Source organism: Struthio camelus, chromosome 7 (genome assembly GCF_040807025.1).
Source record: "Struthio camelus isolate bStrCam1 chromosome 7, bStrCam1.hap1, whole genome shotgun sequence".
Classification (NCBI taxonomy): Eukaryota; Metazoa; Chordata; class Aves; order Struthioniformes; family Struthionidae; genus Struthio; species Struthio camelus.
In genome coordinates this window covers 11,481,070-11,498,974 of record NC_090948.1, presented here as the reverse complement: position 1 = coordinate 11,498,974, position 17,905 = coordinate 11,481,070, and the positions used below count along the sequence as shown (strand labels likewise).

The 17,905-nt window shown below is 41.2% G+C and overlaps 1 protein-coding gene across 1 annotated transcript; it reads left to right on the top strand.

Annotated features, from left to right (window-relative positions):
- The first annotated feature begins 6,428 nt into the window (after positions 1-6,428).
- TECTB (tectorin beta) lies at positions 6,429-17,117 on the top strand. The gene is made up of 10 exons (XM_009668691.2): positions 6,429-6,504; positions 8,304-8,494; positions 8,950-9,092; positions 9,174-9,246; positions 12,071-12,174; positions 12,252-12,335; positions 13,151-13,313; positions 15,403-15,472; positions 16,444-16,476; positions 17,005-17,117. The coding sequence occupies exons 1-10, from the start codon at positions 6,429-6,431 to the stop codon at positions 17,055-17,057; spliced, it is 990 nt and encodes a 329-aa protein (XP_009666986.1). The 3' UTR covers positions 17,058-17,117.
- The last annotated feature ends 788 nt before the right edge of the window (positions 17,118-17,905 follow it).

The window sequence follows — 17,905 nt, the reverse complement described above, 5'->3', positions numbered from 1 at the left end:
CTTCTCCATTGCCAAGAGATCAAGACCTGTTGCTGAGATAACAGGAACTAAAAGGCTTACAAGGTGTTATACAGCACAGCATTGAGGCTGAGATCCAAAAAAGCACTTAGGCACCTCAAAAGCAACTTAGACCAAATTCAAGTGACTAAGTTCCAGAATGTGACTCCCCCACCAAAATCATTCTCCCTCCAAACACTTAATCCATGTATACCTAACAGAAAATATCTACAGGTCTACTTTGGCACATACCAAATGGCACAGCAGCACTGATTTCAACTAGATCCAGCAGCCACAGCCACTTTCTTTTTAAAGCATAGCTGGAGGAGACAGTCCTGGTGCTCAGAGCCCTCGCCCAGGATTATGGGCGATCCAGATATAAATCTCCTAGCCTGTAGACTTCAAAGCTATATTTTCCCAAAAGTGCTGTAACTTCCACCTATATGTTGGCCTTAGGCATCCCATCTTTATGAACAACGTGAGGGCGCTGTGTCAACTGGAGAACATTAAAGCATGTGCAAGACAGAGTGTGCAGGGGTGCTCAAACAACTTTCAAGGCAAACGAAAAACGAATGTCAAGTCAACCAAAGCAGTGTGCCTAGGACTCAATTCTGATGCCCACACATAGACGTCTAGTGCCATTTGAGATGCCCTTGAATATCTGCCTGGCCTCCAGATCCCATTCCAAAAGCACATGGGTCTCCTAAAGGTCCTATGTCACAGCTGCGGGTATCTTGGCCACACTACAGAACCTCTTAATGTACTGCTTTAAGAGCAACTACATAGGCAAATGAATCAAGCACCTGGCAAGTTTAGGTAACTCCAAAATGAGGCAGCAGTGCAAGGATGACTGCGGTCTCACATGACCAGTGTAAGTCACCAGTTCCGGTCTCACATAACCAATTTCAGGACCGGCCTGTTTTGTTTTATATGCCTTTATTAAATCAAGCCCTAAACTCTTATCCTGCGTAACTAGCAAGCTCTAAGACAGCCCATAAAGAAATATGCCAAACAAAACACTTACCCACACAGAGGTTTCAAGGAAGCTTAGCTGGAAACCAATGCTTTGTGCCCACAGTGGAAAATCCCAGGCAAGACTTCACTGGAGAAGCTTCCAAAGAGTATTGCTTTGGATACAGTGGAAAAGCTAAGCACTGACAGGAACAGCCATTCAGAAGAACACAAAAGATGATTATTTACTTCAGTCTCGATTCTATGCTCTGTGTGATTTGCTGTTGTAAGTGTTTGAATGAATGCCTTGGACAGCAGAAATGTCAAGAGAACGCTTCTTCAGCTGAGTATCTGTGCTCACCCACATCCCAGGGAGTGCATGTACAAACAGCAGTACTGCCGTGCCAAGCATATGGCTGCAGATGATTGCTAAAAAATTGTGATTCAGTCTTATGTAGTTACACAGACAGCTGATATACAAAGAATTTATTTAGCAGAAGACTTGTTTCTTCTCTTAGTCCTAACCTCCATCTCTGATTTTTCAGTAGCACCTTCTCCTCCAGCACCTCCTCTCCTCTAATTTCCCCTGCTCTGATTTGGTTTTGTACAGTTATTGAAAAATTCAGGCTATCTGAGGACTTATGGGTGCAGAGTACCTGTGGGTCCTAGGTGCTCTATTATGCACCTGCATGGCTCTGTCATCCACTCGTGAGGGTGAAACAACACTGTGCGCTGACAAGACTAACCACATGGTATGAATAACTAACTATTGGAAAGGTATTTGCTTTATAAAATGCAAAACAATGCTGAAATCCATGAGATATTTATGACTTGAAGCAATGAATCTACATAGGGTAGCACAGCTCATTGCAGACTCAGATCCAGAACAACTCTGGCCGAACCAGCACAATGCTGCATTTTCACAACAGCATTAACGCATTAACTCAGATCAAGCACAAGATAAATGCAGATGTCATGCTTCCAGACCTTGCATGGATGCCTCCACATCTGTGGGGTAGATACACAAGGTACCTCTTGTCTCAGACAAAACTCTTAAGTACGCCAGGTTTTGGCACATGCTTGGAATCACCATCAATATATTGTGGCCTCCAGGCAAGCGTCACCAGACCTCACTCCTCCAAGAATCAGCGAGCCTTTTCCATTGATTACTCTTACCCCACAAGACCCTTCCATTTAGCTACAGGAGCTCTTCAGCTTTATTGTCTCAGCTAAGATAATGAAAAATGGATGTCACCGTATCTCTTGCATATTCAAACAGCAGAACCTCATTTCCTTCATGTAAGAACCAGACAGTAGATATTCACACAGCTTTCAGTCACAATGAGGGGAACAAAACTAAAGAGATAAGCTGCCCTTTTAGGTTAAACTCACAAGAAGGCCTTCATTTACTCATTGTTGAAATTTTTACAGATACTTAGATTGCTGAGATTATTCAATGGGCTTGAAAAGACTCAGGGAAAAATGCAACAAACCTCAATGGTTTCCTTTGCAATTGAATGACTTTCCTTTTCTTATGTATGCAATTACTGAGAGAAACCTAAACCTTCCCAAGCCTTCACCTTTGATCAGAGCAGGTATCAAATACTGTTTGGCTTAAGTACATTTTGTGCTTGTTTCACCTGCAAATACAAACATCTATAGACCACTTGCACTTTTACCAAATTTGTTTCATGGATTTCATTCTGTTTCTACCTTTCACCTAAAAGGGGTATCACGTACATGGAGGCTACTTTTCTGTGAGGAGATGGTGAGAGATTTACTTTCGTTCAAAAATTACGAGACTAGATCCATCTCGGAGTAATTCCACTGAAACCTGTAGGATTATACCAACAATTATTAAATTTTGTTATCCGCTTAATATCATCAGAACAAAGCTAATCTGCATGTTTCAAATGCTTTTGCTAATGTCACAGTGAAGTTGACAACTTGCATGCTTTTTAGCAAGATATTTACATTACTGGGACAGCCTTGGATCAAATTCTGCCAAATACCTTATGCTCCAAATCAGTCCTGCGTGGGTAGGCCTGGAAGAGCTGAGTTCAACCCCAGGGCTGAATCTGATCTCTCGAATTTGATCAAAGTCACAAGGACTGGCTTTCTCATGCAAGGCTTTCTGTTGCTTCTGGGCTGTACATACTTGACAACACGGTAGCTTATATTGTCTCAGCAGTCTCAGGTTTCTGGTCCCAGACGAAGTGTAGAGACACACACACACAAAGATAAAAATAAGTAACTCTTTACACAGTGTATATTCAGGCAGAGCTGGGATCTGAAAATCAAATTTGGGCTTCATAGCACTTGGAGAAGAATTTGAGGTGAGGCTATAAAACAAATATATGGAGTTAAATCTTCCTTGTTTTAGGATTTTGGGTCAGGATAATCCCTTGTTAAATGACACTAGTTTGTTTATGAGCTTTGGTTCTTGTTCAGTGGATTATTCTTTAATTCAATTAAAATAACAATGACTCCTGGCCAAAGGGCCTTATCCATGTGTACATGTTCAAGTAATCTCATTTAAGTCAGTACAGGATGGCTTGCAGGACTCGGCTTACAAGAACAGAGGGAGCAGCCTATTTAACATTATGTGGTCTATATTGCAATCCTAGTGAAGCTTCAGGTCTAGGTTCAGGTTTACTGTTTGAAACTAAGGACAAGACTTTATAGGCTTTTTAACAGTTTCTTTACGGCTTTGGATCAGTTGGCACAAATCAGAAGTCACCCTAATTACTTACAAATATTTTCATATCACTATATATTCACGCTGAAACCAAATCACACTGCAGGACAAACCAAGGACAAACGTTGCGTAGGTTTAGTGATAACAGCCTCTTCAAGGTCAACAGACACTCCTTCATCATCCCTGACTGAGCCAGAGCTAGCATCCTTTACAAAGTTCGGGGTAGTCACTGCTGTGAGCAGCTAAGGACACGTGGCTTAAAGCACTCCTCGCAGTCTGCATTTAGAGCAGTGAAGTGATTTAGAGCACCTCCTGGAGGTGGGCCCATGAATCTCACCAGTCCTTTCCCTCACAAAGTACCCACAGAAGAGTTGAAACCTTGCTGTCCAGCATTTCAGGTTAAGGTCAAGGCCACTGTGCTCTTCTGTCCCACTCCCTCCTCCCTCAAAACCTCCAGCACCGATGACAACTGGAACAGCTTACTGCATGACCCTCATATCCTAAAGGCTGTCCAAGAGAAGGTAGACCCCTGTCAAACCCCTGCCACAGATGAGGCAGAATGAAGCTCTAACCATTAGGACAGCTTAACAGGAGACATCAAAATCAGCTTTTAGGATCCCAATAGCACTAGGTCCCACAGACAAGGCCAGTAAAAACTTCTGTATTTTGTGACTCAGTGCATAAATGCTTTAACAGCACTTAGAGCTGGCTGGATATGCACATGTCCAACAAAGTATAGGACATGCCAGTTTACATGGCAAGACCGGTTTTTAAGACCCAAGCTTTTTATGCAGGTACATAAAATAGCAGCAATATACTCAAGCCCTTTTTCTGGACCTATCACTAAAATTTAATACTTAAAGAAGATATAATAGCTCTCAAGTACATTTTACCAAGTATGACTGTTATAAGGCAAATGTACAACTGATGGTCACGCAAAGAGCTAACTGGGTTGAGCTTTCTCTAAGAAGGGGGAATTTTACAGATTCTGTAGTGTGACATTTAATGGATATTATATAGTCTTATATACACAGCATTATGTATTATATAGCATAATTATATAGTATAATATTTAGGCTTATGGAAAATCCTACATACATTCAATATTTCAGATTACATTCCTGTGAACTTATAGAAAAAATAAGTAGATAAAACAACCCCAAAGCTGACATATGATCTGTTGAAATTTCTATCTGCTTGCATGGCACAAAATGGTAAGACTGTCAATAAAACATTTAAGATAGGCATCTAATTCCCATAAACTCTCACTATGAGCTAAGCACATAAATCTCTCAGGTACATTTAAGAGAGATCCTATGAGAATTCAATTGAATTTACTTGCAAAACAAAATAATCTATGTTTATAATTAAGCTGAATTCTGGAAGGCACCTGTTCTGCCTTGCAAAAATTTTACGTTTTCCAGAATAACTTGTAAAACACACAAGTTGTGCCAGTTATATTCCCTCAGCAGATTTCTGTTCAGTTATTTTCAAGGCCACAAAAAAAAATCATAGAAAGAGCTTTAAAAAACATTAAATGGCAGCAAAACAGTCTCATCTAGACCAGAGAAACTGCTTTTCTACAGCTCTTTTTTTTCCTCCCACACTGGACAATACTGCTGGGTTGAGATTTAACCAGAGATGGGCTCCTTTTACAAGATTGCTTATATAAAGTGAAGATAAAACCAGCTGGCTTCACTTGGAGAAGGACATCTTAGGAAGAGCCAATACGCAGTTACTGGAATAAGACCGGAATGAAAATCTGAAATACTTAGCCCATTCCTGTCCTATAGGTATTATACTTAATTTTTTACAGAATGTATAGTATTATAATAGGAAGGAACTATCACTGAAATATACTGTATGATTTTATATATCTATATGTCTGTGTGTGTATGTGTGTGTGTGTGTGTGTGTGTATATATATATATATATATATAAAAACATTTTTAAAGCTAGGCTGAGTTAAAATGTTGAAATGGATTATTTCTCTTGGAGATACTCAATTGGGAAGTATTTTTTTTCTTTACCTGGGCACAGGTCTAGCCACGTGTGTGTGTGTGTGTGTGTGTGTAAAACCTCTGACAGTCTTCTCAATGATGCATACATGAGGGCAGATACTGATGTCTTGTAAGGAAAAACAAGAGAACTCCAGCCTCAATCCCGCAAGCTTTTCTTTGCTGGAACATGTTTCTGTCACTGGGAAACAGCTTGCAGGTTTGAGGCCTGCAGTTGAAACGTAAATTACTTTTACACATGCGTACTCTGAAAACTCAAAAGTTTGGCAGTACTGATTACATCATTTATCAGAACTGATCTACACAAAATTAAGATTATATACATCAGGATAGCCAAAGAATAGTTTCAGCATGAACTTAATAAGCAAAGTATGTTACTTACATGATATTTTGCCTATTAATTTCTATTATCTTTTTTCAGCTTCCATTGTTTCAGTTTGATTTAGATAAACTAACCACTTAAATTTTAAGCTCTTTACCAGAAAAGCAAAATCCTAGAATAACTCAAAACTATCACTCAACTGAAATAGTAAGATTGTCACAATATTGACACAGAGGTAATAGTGGTCTTCAGTAAACGTGTCCTGCAGATGGAATTCATTTGGATGAAAGAGTATCAGTAATGTTATTTGCCTCTCTCTGCAAGAATAACATGTTAAACAGTAGCTACAGTTTCAGGTTTGCAGTGAATGGATTTTTTTTCCTTTCCATTTGTAACGACAAATTCAGCTTTTATTCCCTGTGTCTTCAGATTATTCCAAGAAATGGTGACTGTTACTATTTATCTGCTGGTCATCTTGGCTCAAGCTCTTGCAGGGCCTTGCAATCCAAATAAAGCAGGTAAAATAACGTAGTTATGTTTTCTACAATCTTCTCTTATAAGTAAACCGCCAAAGGGTTTCTTGTCTTTTCAAGAGTGCAAAGATTTTTCTTCATAGAGATAAACTATGGGTTCTTGATAGCTAATCCTTGCATATCTTTTATTGATCTAACTGTTTTCAGCCAGCACAGAAAAGCAAGCACTGCTAAGGTCCTAGCCACACAGAGAGTAAGGCATATGCTTAACTTTGTGTGATAACCACAGTGCCTAAAGTTATGCCTGGATCCTGCCTGTGCTTAAGATAGCAAAGAAAATAGCAGTAATTAGAAATTATCCACAATAGAAAAGGCTAGATGTAACAGATCTCTGCTGCCCAAGCTGAGCTTTAGACCCACTGACTGCAATCAGATTGAACGAATGTGCTGCACTGAACTCCTGAACCATGCTGCTATATCACAAAAATATGGAAGCTAAGGCCCTAATTGCACACGGGTGTCTGCCTAGGAACCCAGATGATCTGGTGCCGGAGATTCCTGTAATTTAGAATACACTAAAATTAGGAAACATGCTTTAGAAATGAGTTGAAATACTTTTCAATATGTAGTGCATGCTTTGTACGTGCATGGTTCGTGTGTGTGTGTATAAAATAGGCTGGTGAACATTACTGCCAGGCACTTCAGGGCATATCTTTAGTATTTGACTCTCTAGCCATTCATGCTAGTATCTTCACTTGCACAAGCAGTTTCTCTGAACCCAGCAGAGTTGTAAAGTCACCAATAGTGCAGGCAGATATTAGCTTATGTGATGAAAGTTTCTTGATCAGAAAGGAGTGAATCGTTAAGGTCCCCTATTTGTCTTTCTCTAAGTATTCTCTAAGTTTCACCAGACAAGGAAAGACTGCAAAATCAGGCTTTTATCATAAAAGTGAGTGTGTTGGGATTATTTTAATAAATAACTAAATGATTTTGGGCAAAGTATCTTTCTTGTGACTGTAGTAATTGGTAGTTTTTGAGTAATCTTTCTCAATTTTCAGGTCACTACTAATTAGTCTGTATTTTGCCCTTTAAATTCATATCAGATAATAAAATTTGCCCTGACTGGTTCCCTTCGAAAAAGGTCCAAATTCTTCCAGTATCACAAAGTAAGCAATCTGTAAGTTATCACGTTCAGTATTCATGGCTGTATTAACAACAGCTGTGTTTGGAAACACATTCTATTGCTATTAACTATCACTATTAACAGGGTTGGACTTTTTATTTCATTTTTTGAACTTAACTTTTAATTTGAAAACTGTAACAACGCTGTTTGTATTGGCCCTGGAATGCTAGTGCAAGGAAGGGAAGGGAAGATTATATATTGTGGCCCATATCTAATACTGCTACAAGCAGATGCAGACCTACTGAACAAACAACTACAACAACAATATTTTTAGAGTCAGTGGTGTTACACCAACAGAAACTAGCTCTGCAGCTTAATCTGATATGACATATTTCAGTGCAGCAATATTTCACTTCAGGTTTCTTAGCTGTTTCTTTGTTCTTTGAATTGCTATTCCAAAAAGATTTAAAATTTACATAAGTCCTAGTTAATAAAAAGGCAAGGGTAAAACTCTTCTAGAGACAATCGAATTTAACCCAAAGGTCAGTTCTGCATAGCACATTACAGTCCTGATTCCCCAGTTGCTCACATTAGGGGACCTTCCAGCACATACTTCTGCTCACAGGAGTTTAATTCCATTAGGAAGTAGGTGTGCAGACCAGTGTCTTTGAAAGAAAAATGCCACATGAATATCTCTGTAGGTGTATTATTTTCCTTTCAGATGTAATTCTGGTATATTGCTATCCTAAAAGCATCATCACAAAAATTCCAGAGTGTCCTTATGGATGGGAGGTTAATCAGTTGGCACTCGGAGGCATTTGCTACAATGGCATCCATGATTCAGGATACTACCAATTCACAATTCCAGACCTGTCTCCTAAAAACAAGTCATACTGTGGGACGCAGTCAGAGGTAAGATTATCAAGGTCAACATTTCTGAAAGGTTGTAGCAACACAATACTCTGAGCTGGACGCACAGATCAGCTGAACTCACCTGAAAGAGTCCCAATTGCTTCAGCAACCTTGGAGCAGTAAGTACTGCTGAAAAGTAGAGGCAAACACCAGTATTAGTGCTCATTTACATTTGGGGGAAAGGAGGAATCAAATAGCTCTGCTTTGCACCTACAGGCAAAATATCCCCTGGCTTAGTGATATTAGGTCTGTATGTTGGTCCTCCATTTGCACGCACCTGTACTACACAGAATGTACATGGACAGCAGGCAGCACAGGGTATAAAGGCTACAAAACCATGTTTTCTTGGGAACAGTATTTTGTTACCACATTGAGTCTTCATGTTTCAAAGTACTAAGTTGTTTCTGATGTCTCAGATACTCACAGCATACATTTCTCTGTCTCACCATCTACAGTTTAAGAACCCTGTCTATCACTTCTATAACTCCATTGTGTCCAATGACTCCTCAGTAATTGTGAAGAGCCAGCCAGTGAATTATTCATTCACCTGCACATACAATGCAAACTACTTGGTGAACCAGGCTGCCTTCGACCAAAGGTAAGTCCTGTTCTTGGAGCGAGCCTCATTCCGTTTTCAACACCACATTTCACTCATGTGGAAACTTTCTTATATTCCTAGGGTAGCTACCGTCCATGTGAAGAATGGGAGCTCTGGTTCATTTGAAAGTCAGTTATCCCTCAACTTCTACTCTGTAAGTGCCCTTTGTCATTCAGATTTTCCCCTTCAACTCTCCTTGACTTCCTAGCCATCAGAGAAACCTAGACTAAGAGCTGAAAAAAAGGCCTGCTGCTTCTGAGTTTTATCCCTTACTAGCCTGCTGCTTCTGAGTTTTATCCCTTACTAGCCTGCAGTAGATAATTACAGTGAGATTCACAGGGGTCCTGGTTTCTACTGATTAACAGAAATGTACTTAAACAGAACAGAGCAGATGTGCCAGCTGTTCTTTTAATCCCTCCAAATAAGGCAGATTGCTGAGCAGTACCTTTCAAACATGCTGACAGGTTTTGTGAGAAAAAGCAAAACCTTGTTTGTAGTCTCACTCAAAGAGCAGCATGCATCTTCAGGCACCACTGCTATGACATAGTCTCAACAAATACAGAAAAGCTCCATACATTTCTCTTGCGGTTCGCTACCTTGTCCTCTCAGCGGACAGATATTTCATGTTCCCCAAAGATGTTTAGGTCATGCTGGAATTTTGTTTCCAACATTCGCCCCTGGATATCAGGCTGCTCTTTTGAAACATCCACTTACTTCCCACAGCTTCTTTGTGCTGCTGCAGCAGCCAGCACCTGATCCTTGAGTCTTTTTTCCAAAGCAGTCTATTTTACCTCAACTAGAAAAAAGTACAACGAGCAACATACTATTTTAGATGTATAGACTAGATGGACGGAGTATTTAGCACAGGGTGGATAAGATGAATCTCCCCCATGTACACCCCTCTTGGATTTAGGTCAGCAGTTGATCACTGAACGCTTTGGCCGCCTTTGGATGCTTCCATGTGCTCATTATTTCTGATATACGGCACACTGGTAGTATGTAGTAAAGAAAGGTCTCAGGAGGTACCACACCGCTGCTGTCAACTCATGACTGAATGACTGCAGAAACAAATGATGGACATTGAACAATGGATCTCTGGTACTCTTTTTTTGGCCAAATAACTGTTTTTTTCCAATGGCCCTGGGGCTCCCAAAAGTCAAGGGGAGAGGGGCAAACTGTATATAATACACTCATCCACTAAGCATAAGGGCATAACAAGCTCAAAAGGCTAACAGGCCTTTTACTTTATACATGTTTTCATTGGTGAGAAAATGCTAGTTTTGATTAAACTTTTTCCTGGCAAAATGGAAACAAAGGATTTTTTTGCCTTGCCAGTTACCTGTTGCTGCTGCCTAACACAGCCTCATGCCAGGCACAGTGCCAGGTGCTTTATATGCCCATTTCTTCATCAAGAACCAGCACCTAAGCTGCACTGCACTCCAGCAAACACTTCCGTCTCACCTGCCCTTTACTCTGTGTCACATCAGTAACAGCAAAGGACTATGACACAGCATAGGGGATGAAGACTGAATTGAAATCAGATCCTCAACTCTTAAACTTGTTAGGAAGAAAAGAAAGATAGTACTGTAAAACAACGTATACTGACAGAGTTTGGCAAAAGAAGGAATACTCTATGAGTCTACATTGTTTTACAGTACTATCTTTTGCTAAAATGAGCTGAGCGTTGATAAGAGTCTTGCAACGGTACTTCTGCAACGATTCCTGCGCCAGCATCTCATATTGCAGGTTGAGTTACGCCCTGTTTTCTTTAAACATGATAGCCATCTCGGGATAAGATAATCAAGTGCTTCCCAGGCCTTTCAGGATGGTCAGCAAACAATGCCGGCTAAGGAAGGCTTCCCTACAGCACAGGGCAGTTGTAACGCTCCACTTTCCCTTTGAGTTTCTGATGAACAGTAGTACTAGCTCTGTAAGAGAGAGAGGCCAGAGAGCAGGAACTGCCCCACTCAGCAGGTGCGAGCATGCTGTCTGAAGCTGTGAAGCTCACTTCAGCAGTTTACTCGGAGAAAATTTTGCTTAAATCAGAATTTCTCAGTGCACTAACAACCACATATCACTAACCTAAATGCAGCTTTGAGCCTAAACTTCAGTGCACCCGATCTATCAGAGGTTGCAATGGGAATAGTGTAGCATCTCACAGCCACCTCTCCACGTAGGAGAATATAAGAAAAATAGTACTGAGCAAACACAGCAGGAAAAGATAGTTTAAGAGCTCTGCAGAAATCTGGGACTATGCTTACCCAAATCCTGCTGCGTAAATTTAACTGAGCAGAAAAACAAGCACATTATACTTTATATACTTCTGGTGCTATTTTTTGTTCGGACCTGATGTAATAAAAAGGAGCATGATTTAAGGTAGGCACTTTTATCAGAGTATTTGTAACCAGACCTTCTCAGCTAAACAACACATATTGCACAACCTTTAGTGGGCTGGCTCTTTCTACTCGGTGAGCCACGTTCTGCTCACTCCTGCCTCCCCAGCTCTCACCATGCCAGCCATCACCACCAGTTTAAATCACAGAGGCTTGAGGAGGGTTATTTCTACTTCTCTTCACTCCTTTTGACCCTCACACAGCTGTCTCCAAATCCCATTCCCACTTCATACAGTCATCTCCAGTTTCACCCTTCTTTCTGCTTCCACCATCACCTCTGGTATACTGGAGGCAGCAGCAAGCTCAACTTCTGCTCACATGCTGTGATACAACATGCCCCATGGCCCACACAGCCTCACTTTCTGTCATTTATTATCATTTTGAGCCAAGCATTAACAAAAAAAATTTTTAAAAATCACATTGGACTTGCAATAGCCCTACTAATAAGCCCAGGTTTGGGAGTCTGCAGGTAATAACAACTCAGACTTCTGGACTACACCTCTCCAAAGCTATCTGAAGTTGCCACATGCCTTTGCTTTGCGTGTTGCTAGTAATGTACAATGCCTTTCTGTTTCTCTTTCAAAGAATGCCAAGTTTTCAAGTATAAAAGAAGCCCCTTTCATCGTTGAAACATCAGAAATTGGCTCTGACATATTTGCTGGAGTGGAAGCTAAGGGCTTAAGTGACAGGTAGGCATATGAGGGAGTAATAATTAATAAATAGGCAATCAGAACATTACTTGCTGATCTGGGGTTTGTCTCCTCAGGTTCAAAGTCGTTCTCAACAACTGTTGGGCAACTCCCTCCTCGGAGTATTTCTACCAGATCCAGTGGCCTCTGATCACCAAGGGGTAGGTTCTGGTGGGGGCCGGGGGAGCACCTCCAGAATGAGCCAGCCCCAGGGCACCCATGATGATACTGTGCAGCAGAGTTATCCCAAGGATCCTCAGCAAACACAGGCCTGACTGTGTATTTCCACCTCAGGCTGGAGGGGTTGGGCCTCGTCAGCCACCCGGGAGGAAGGCAGAAAGGCGGAACAGAGATGAAGGGGCAAAACCACTAGTGTTCATGCCAACAGGGGAAGGGAAAAGTGTGGTAACTGGTGCTCCCACTGGGGAGCATCCCACTTTCCAGAAGTAATGTTGGCCCCACTGTCTCTGCCTTTTTCTTCTGCCCTGACAGCAGTAACCACACAGGCTTTTCAGACTGCTGGAACAGGCCTATTTGTTCAGCTTAGCTGTCTGCTACCCCCTGGGTTACTGTCTGTTTTGCCTAAATGTACAGCAGACCCTGTGTTATGGGCATTAGCATCTGAAGTCACAAAAGGAGAGGAAGAAAACAAGAGTGCATTTTGGAGATAACACTTTGAATTCTGGTATTTTGATTTAAAAGTAGGTAACTCCCTGCAAATTAATCACAGGCTTTAAGAGTACCTGGAAGGCTCTGCTGACCTTTCAGTGCTTGTAAAACTAGCCAGATGCCAGCAGCAGGGTCTGATTTTTGGAGTCACAGTCATCTTCCAGGACCCCTGACTGTTTCCTAGCAGTCAAGAGCAGAAACTGGCCCACAGCAGGGTCTTGCAGATGCCTCCATCAGACTGCAACCTCAGGAGACTATTTGCTGAAGCCGTATGTGTTCTTACACTACTTCTCCATATGCAATATAGGTGTGCCACAGACAACTCTATCCTCGTGCATGAGAATGGGAAAACAAGCCGGGCTACGTTCCAGTTTAATGCTTTCCGTTTCCGTAACATCCCCAAGCTGTCCAAGGTCTGGCTGCATTGTGAGACCCACGTCTGCGACAGCGAAAAGTTCTCCTGCCCTGTGGTAAGGCCTCCTTCCGAGAGAAACACCAGGCGCTAAATTGAGATAGAGGATGTTGAGAACCTACCTCAGGTTCCCTGCATGGGGAGCTAGGGCTCTAACGAAGTGCAAGAGGTTTCACTAGAGGAGCCAGCACAATGTATTAATCGGAGTGGCTGCTCCTGCACCCTGACCCCTGTCGTGCCATGGGTACTATTTGCAACATGGAGTAATTTGCTTAAACATATTGAGAAATACCGTAGCCATTTAAAAATCCAGTTTTTGTCAATATTCCAGACTAGGCTCCTACCTACCAAACAGGTTATATCTGAAAAACTGAAAAAGGAGGAAGTAGAACTGTTACCATTTTACCAAATATTTCAGTGGTAATGGCACTCTGTGGACAGTGGGAGAACCTAGTTCAATGCTCTCCTCTATTTGAACAAAACCTACCCAGCCCTCATTCCTAGGGAAAGGCCTTGCCCCTATGCAATAGCTCTGTGATAAATTACTGCTTTTGGAGCTGTCCTATTCCGCATAAAATACATCATTTGCACCAGAGCAGGAACTGAGATCAAGGAGCATGTTACTATGACCTTAGGTGGGAATGAGAGGGGAAGTGCTATACAAATGTGTTATTGAACATGGGGAAGTGTGCACTGACTGCACCAACTGATTTTGGGGGTAAGGGTTACCAAAGTGTCTGTCTTTAAAGACTTCTCTTTCCCTCCTTCAGTAAATCAGAGGTTCACTATACTTTTCACTTTACAGCAATATGTCATTGCTATAAAGTGCGTTTTATTTAACGTGAAATGAAAGCTCAAAATACTGCACTGCCTACATGCACACACTGTCACTTCAACAACAAATACTTCTCGCTGAAGGATAGGAAGAATCACTCTTGGTCAAACCAACTTTTCTTTCTAAATGCTTTCTCAGTTCAGGAGTCAAATTAAAGATAGCAGTGTTTTACCAGCCCCAGCACTAAACAGGGGGCATTGATTTGTACAAAAATGCCACGTCTGAAATAACACATTGTTAGAAATTCTAAGTTTCAACCAAAAAGAAAAAAATGCTGGGCTTAGGTTTTAAGATTTTTTTTCAACTTTGTATTCAGTCACAGATGATAGTTAAAAGAAACAAAGCAGAAAAGAATTTTAAATCTACTGAAAAATGTACAGGAACCTAAAGATTGTTGCTTTTTCCCAAGCCAACACTAGCATGCAACCACTGAGACCATGACTCATGACCTGTAGTTAAGTCCAAGCATGATTTCCTTTTGGTACTCCATATCTGCCTTTTTCACTGTGCTGCCAAACATCTACATCCTCTTTACAGACACAGGATGAAATTCCCTCTTTGCTCTTCAGTATAAGACAATTGCTCAATCAGTGTAACATCCCTGAAGCCCACTTCCAACCCTGAAATCCAGGTGATGGTCTGCTGCAATCAAGTCTGAAACAAGCTGGGGTCTAGGCTTACAAGCAATGCATTACTGCTGGAACCAGAGCTGCCACATGCTGAGTTTGTAAAAATGCCCACAGCTGGGGATCTGGAAAGGTCAGGGAATGGACAAGGACCTTTAATCTAGAGAGCACTGCCTTCAACATAGCCCTTGTCAGTTGTGACAGGAGTCATTAGGGCTGCATGAGAGATGATAAATATGGAACTTCCTGTTCCTGCCCCGCAGGCAACAATCGTAATTTACAATAAACAGCAACAGAAGCCTTCCATGGATTCAGTAGATGGAGCTCAGCTACTCTCTTCCTCCTTGACAGGAGGTTTAAGGCAGAGTGGAAAGGGCAGGCCAGGAGTACCTGTGATTAATAAGCAGACACCCATCTGGACTCTTGCCATGTCAGAACTGAAAAGAGCACTTACACTGACAGCTACTGTAAAAGTTGTGGCACACAGAAGTCCTCAGAAAACAGATGGTAAAGATTCTCCTTCAAAAGTAACCTCTCTTGCACTCAAAGAACTCCAATAATTACAGCAATAAATATCACTAGAAAATATGCAGCAAAACTGACATAGATTTCATTGCCTTGGTTGGAAACATGAGAGCTGGGGTTTTTCGGTAGAAAATGCATGGTTTTCTCTCTGATCTCTCGAGACATGTGAAAAACGAAAATGGCGCATGGAACAAACAGGAGGTGTTTTAATGGCAGAGCTCGCTGTACGCAGTAAGTGACTGGCTTTCCAAGGATTTTCTCCCTTTCGGAAGCAATGAATCCAGGAGCAGTCGGTGGCTTGGAGTACTGCAGTAAGCATGAGGAGCAGAACTGCTCTTCCAAAGCCACTTCCCCCGCTCCATGAGAATAGGAAGGAGTCTTGAATAGAAGTTGGTCCTCTCCAGATTCAGGGCACTGACAGAAGTGAATTAACAAAGTGAATTAACTTGCCTGTTTGGCATTAATGATAAATGGACAAACCACTTGCACATTAAGTTAGCAAACTAAACTCTGTGTATCTGCATTTGACCTCAGCAACAGCCCAGATAAGCTCCGCTAGAGCGCAAATGAGTGGGGGAGAGACCAGGCTTAGAAACAGCAGGAAAGCTGCACAGATGATTTATGCAATTAGTTGCTACCTCAGTGTAACCATACATCTAATAGTTTTACTCTTCAGGCCCATCCCTCCTAATACACAAACACACACTGAACTATCATCTGTTTTTCTCCTTATAATGCAAACCCTTTTTCCTCTGACTACTGCCCTCCTGGAGGCATCAGGAATTTCTCCCTGAGCTGGTTTAATTCTGCAGGTGCAGCAAATCTGCTGAAACAGGTCCTTTGAACAAGGTATGCCTGAATCACATTTTCACTAAAGCCATTTATACTAGTTTATCAGTTACATCCACACCAACCTTAAAGCCCCTTCATAATTCCAAATACACATACAACAGCATTATTGCAAATTAGTATTTTCCCCTTGCACCAGCAAAACTCAATTGATTTCAGAAGATAAAAGAACTGAGGATTTTTCTATAACTTCAGGGTCCAAGCAGACAGTAAGGCCAAGAGACAAAAATATCTAGAATTTCAAAATGTGGCAAATGTTATCTATTCTGCTTTTACAAAGCACACTGATGCACTTTGTCTTATTTTAAACATGCCGTCCAAATGTTCTCTCTTTTTCTTCTTATTTTATACAGGCAAAGGTTTATCCAGCTTTTACACTCTCTCAGGTAAACAGCAGAATATGACAATGTAAATATCAATCCTAAATTTGCATCTTAAGTGACTCTGTCAACATCAAAATCCACAGCTCAAAGAAAAACTTGATAAGTTCAGCAAATTGGACAGAAATAGAAACATTTCACAATCAATGTTTTTTCTGAACATTACACACTTGTATCCCTCCTCCTGGCATATCCTTCACCCCAGACAATGAAACCACACCAATAACTTTCAATATTGAACATCACTTCTGCTCTTATTTTCATGCACTTCCAACCCTAGAGGGGAATATTTCTATGAACAAGGAAAAGAAACAAATGTGTTTCACTGGGTTAGCAGAGATGTCCTGAAAACATTTCTATTTGGAGAGGATTTGCAAAAGCTCTTTCAAAACTTATTTGTTAAAACTTGATGTGCTGACAGAGCCACATTAGGAAAACTCACTTACATTGATGGGGGTGGGAAGGAAACAAGAATAGAACATGAAAAGTAGCTGACAGTGAAGTGCTCACACTTACTCTGTGTTTCTCTTGCAGATATCATGTTCCACCTGCTCTTCATGATTGGATTCTGTGCGGTGTCATCATAAAACACAGCTCAGCTGCGTTTCTTAACTTTTACCAATCCTCTTTGGAACTGGACTTCATTACTAAAGATGTTTATTTTACAGAGGAAACCCCCCCCCCCCACACACACACAGAAAATCCTTGTGCACCATTTTACCACATAAATAAAACATTCCATGAGGTCTGTGCCTGTAATACTGGGGAATCCCAGTGCAAATTTACCATTCCCAAGTCCCTGCAGGTATTTTATATCAGTGAAAAAACAAGGGTTATGTATTCAGCTGATGCCTACTTTTTAAAGTGTTGTGATGCGAACAGTACTTGTTTCTATAAGAACAGAGGGATATGCAAACTCAGTATTTTCCGAAGCAAAATTTCCCTTCAAGATCCCTTTTCCTGTTAGCCTCACAACATGTTACAGAACTCCCCTCTAGGCTTGGTCCTGTAAGGCTCTGAACAATTTAGCTTGATCTGTGGAGCCTTTGAGGATAGGCTTACCTTGGGCGATTTGTCCCTTTGAAGCCAATCAGCTTCTTATGTGCCAAGTGCTCTAGTGGATCAGATCTTCACTTGCAGGATCAATCCCTTATATAGTTTGTGCATTTTTCCCCTCTTTATTCCATTGAGCTCACCAGGTACATATCACAGAAAACGCAGCAGTCTCATGCAAAGAACAGTAGGGTCCACAAAACCTGGCTCTACAAAGTAGAAAATTAACATAATTCACCTGGAACCACATAGAAATGAATTTCACTGTCAGAAGGAACAAGGTGGAAATTTAGTACTTCCATAAGAACAAATCTCTACCATCCAGGCTAAAGAAGTCCCTCTGGAGGAGGGATATGCTCGTTATGTTCAGCCTAGTTTTTAA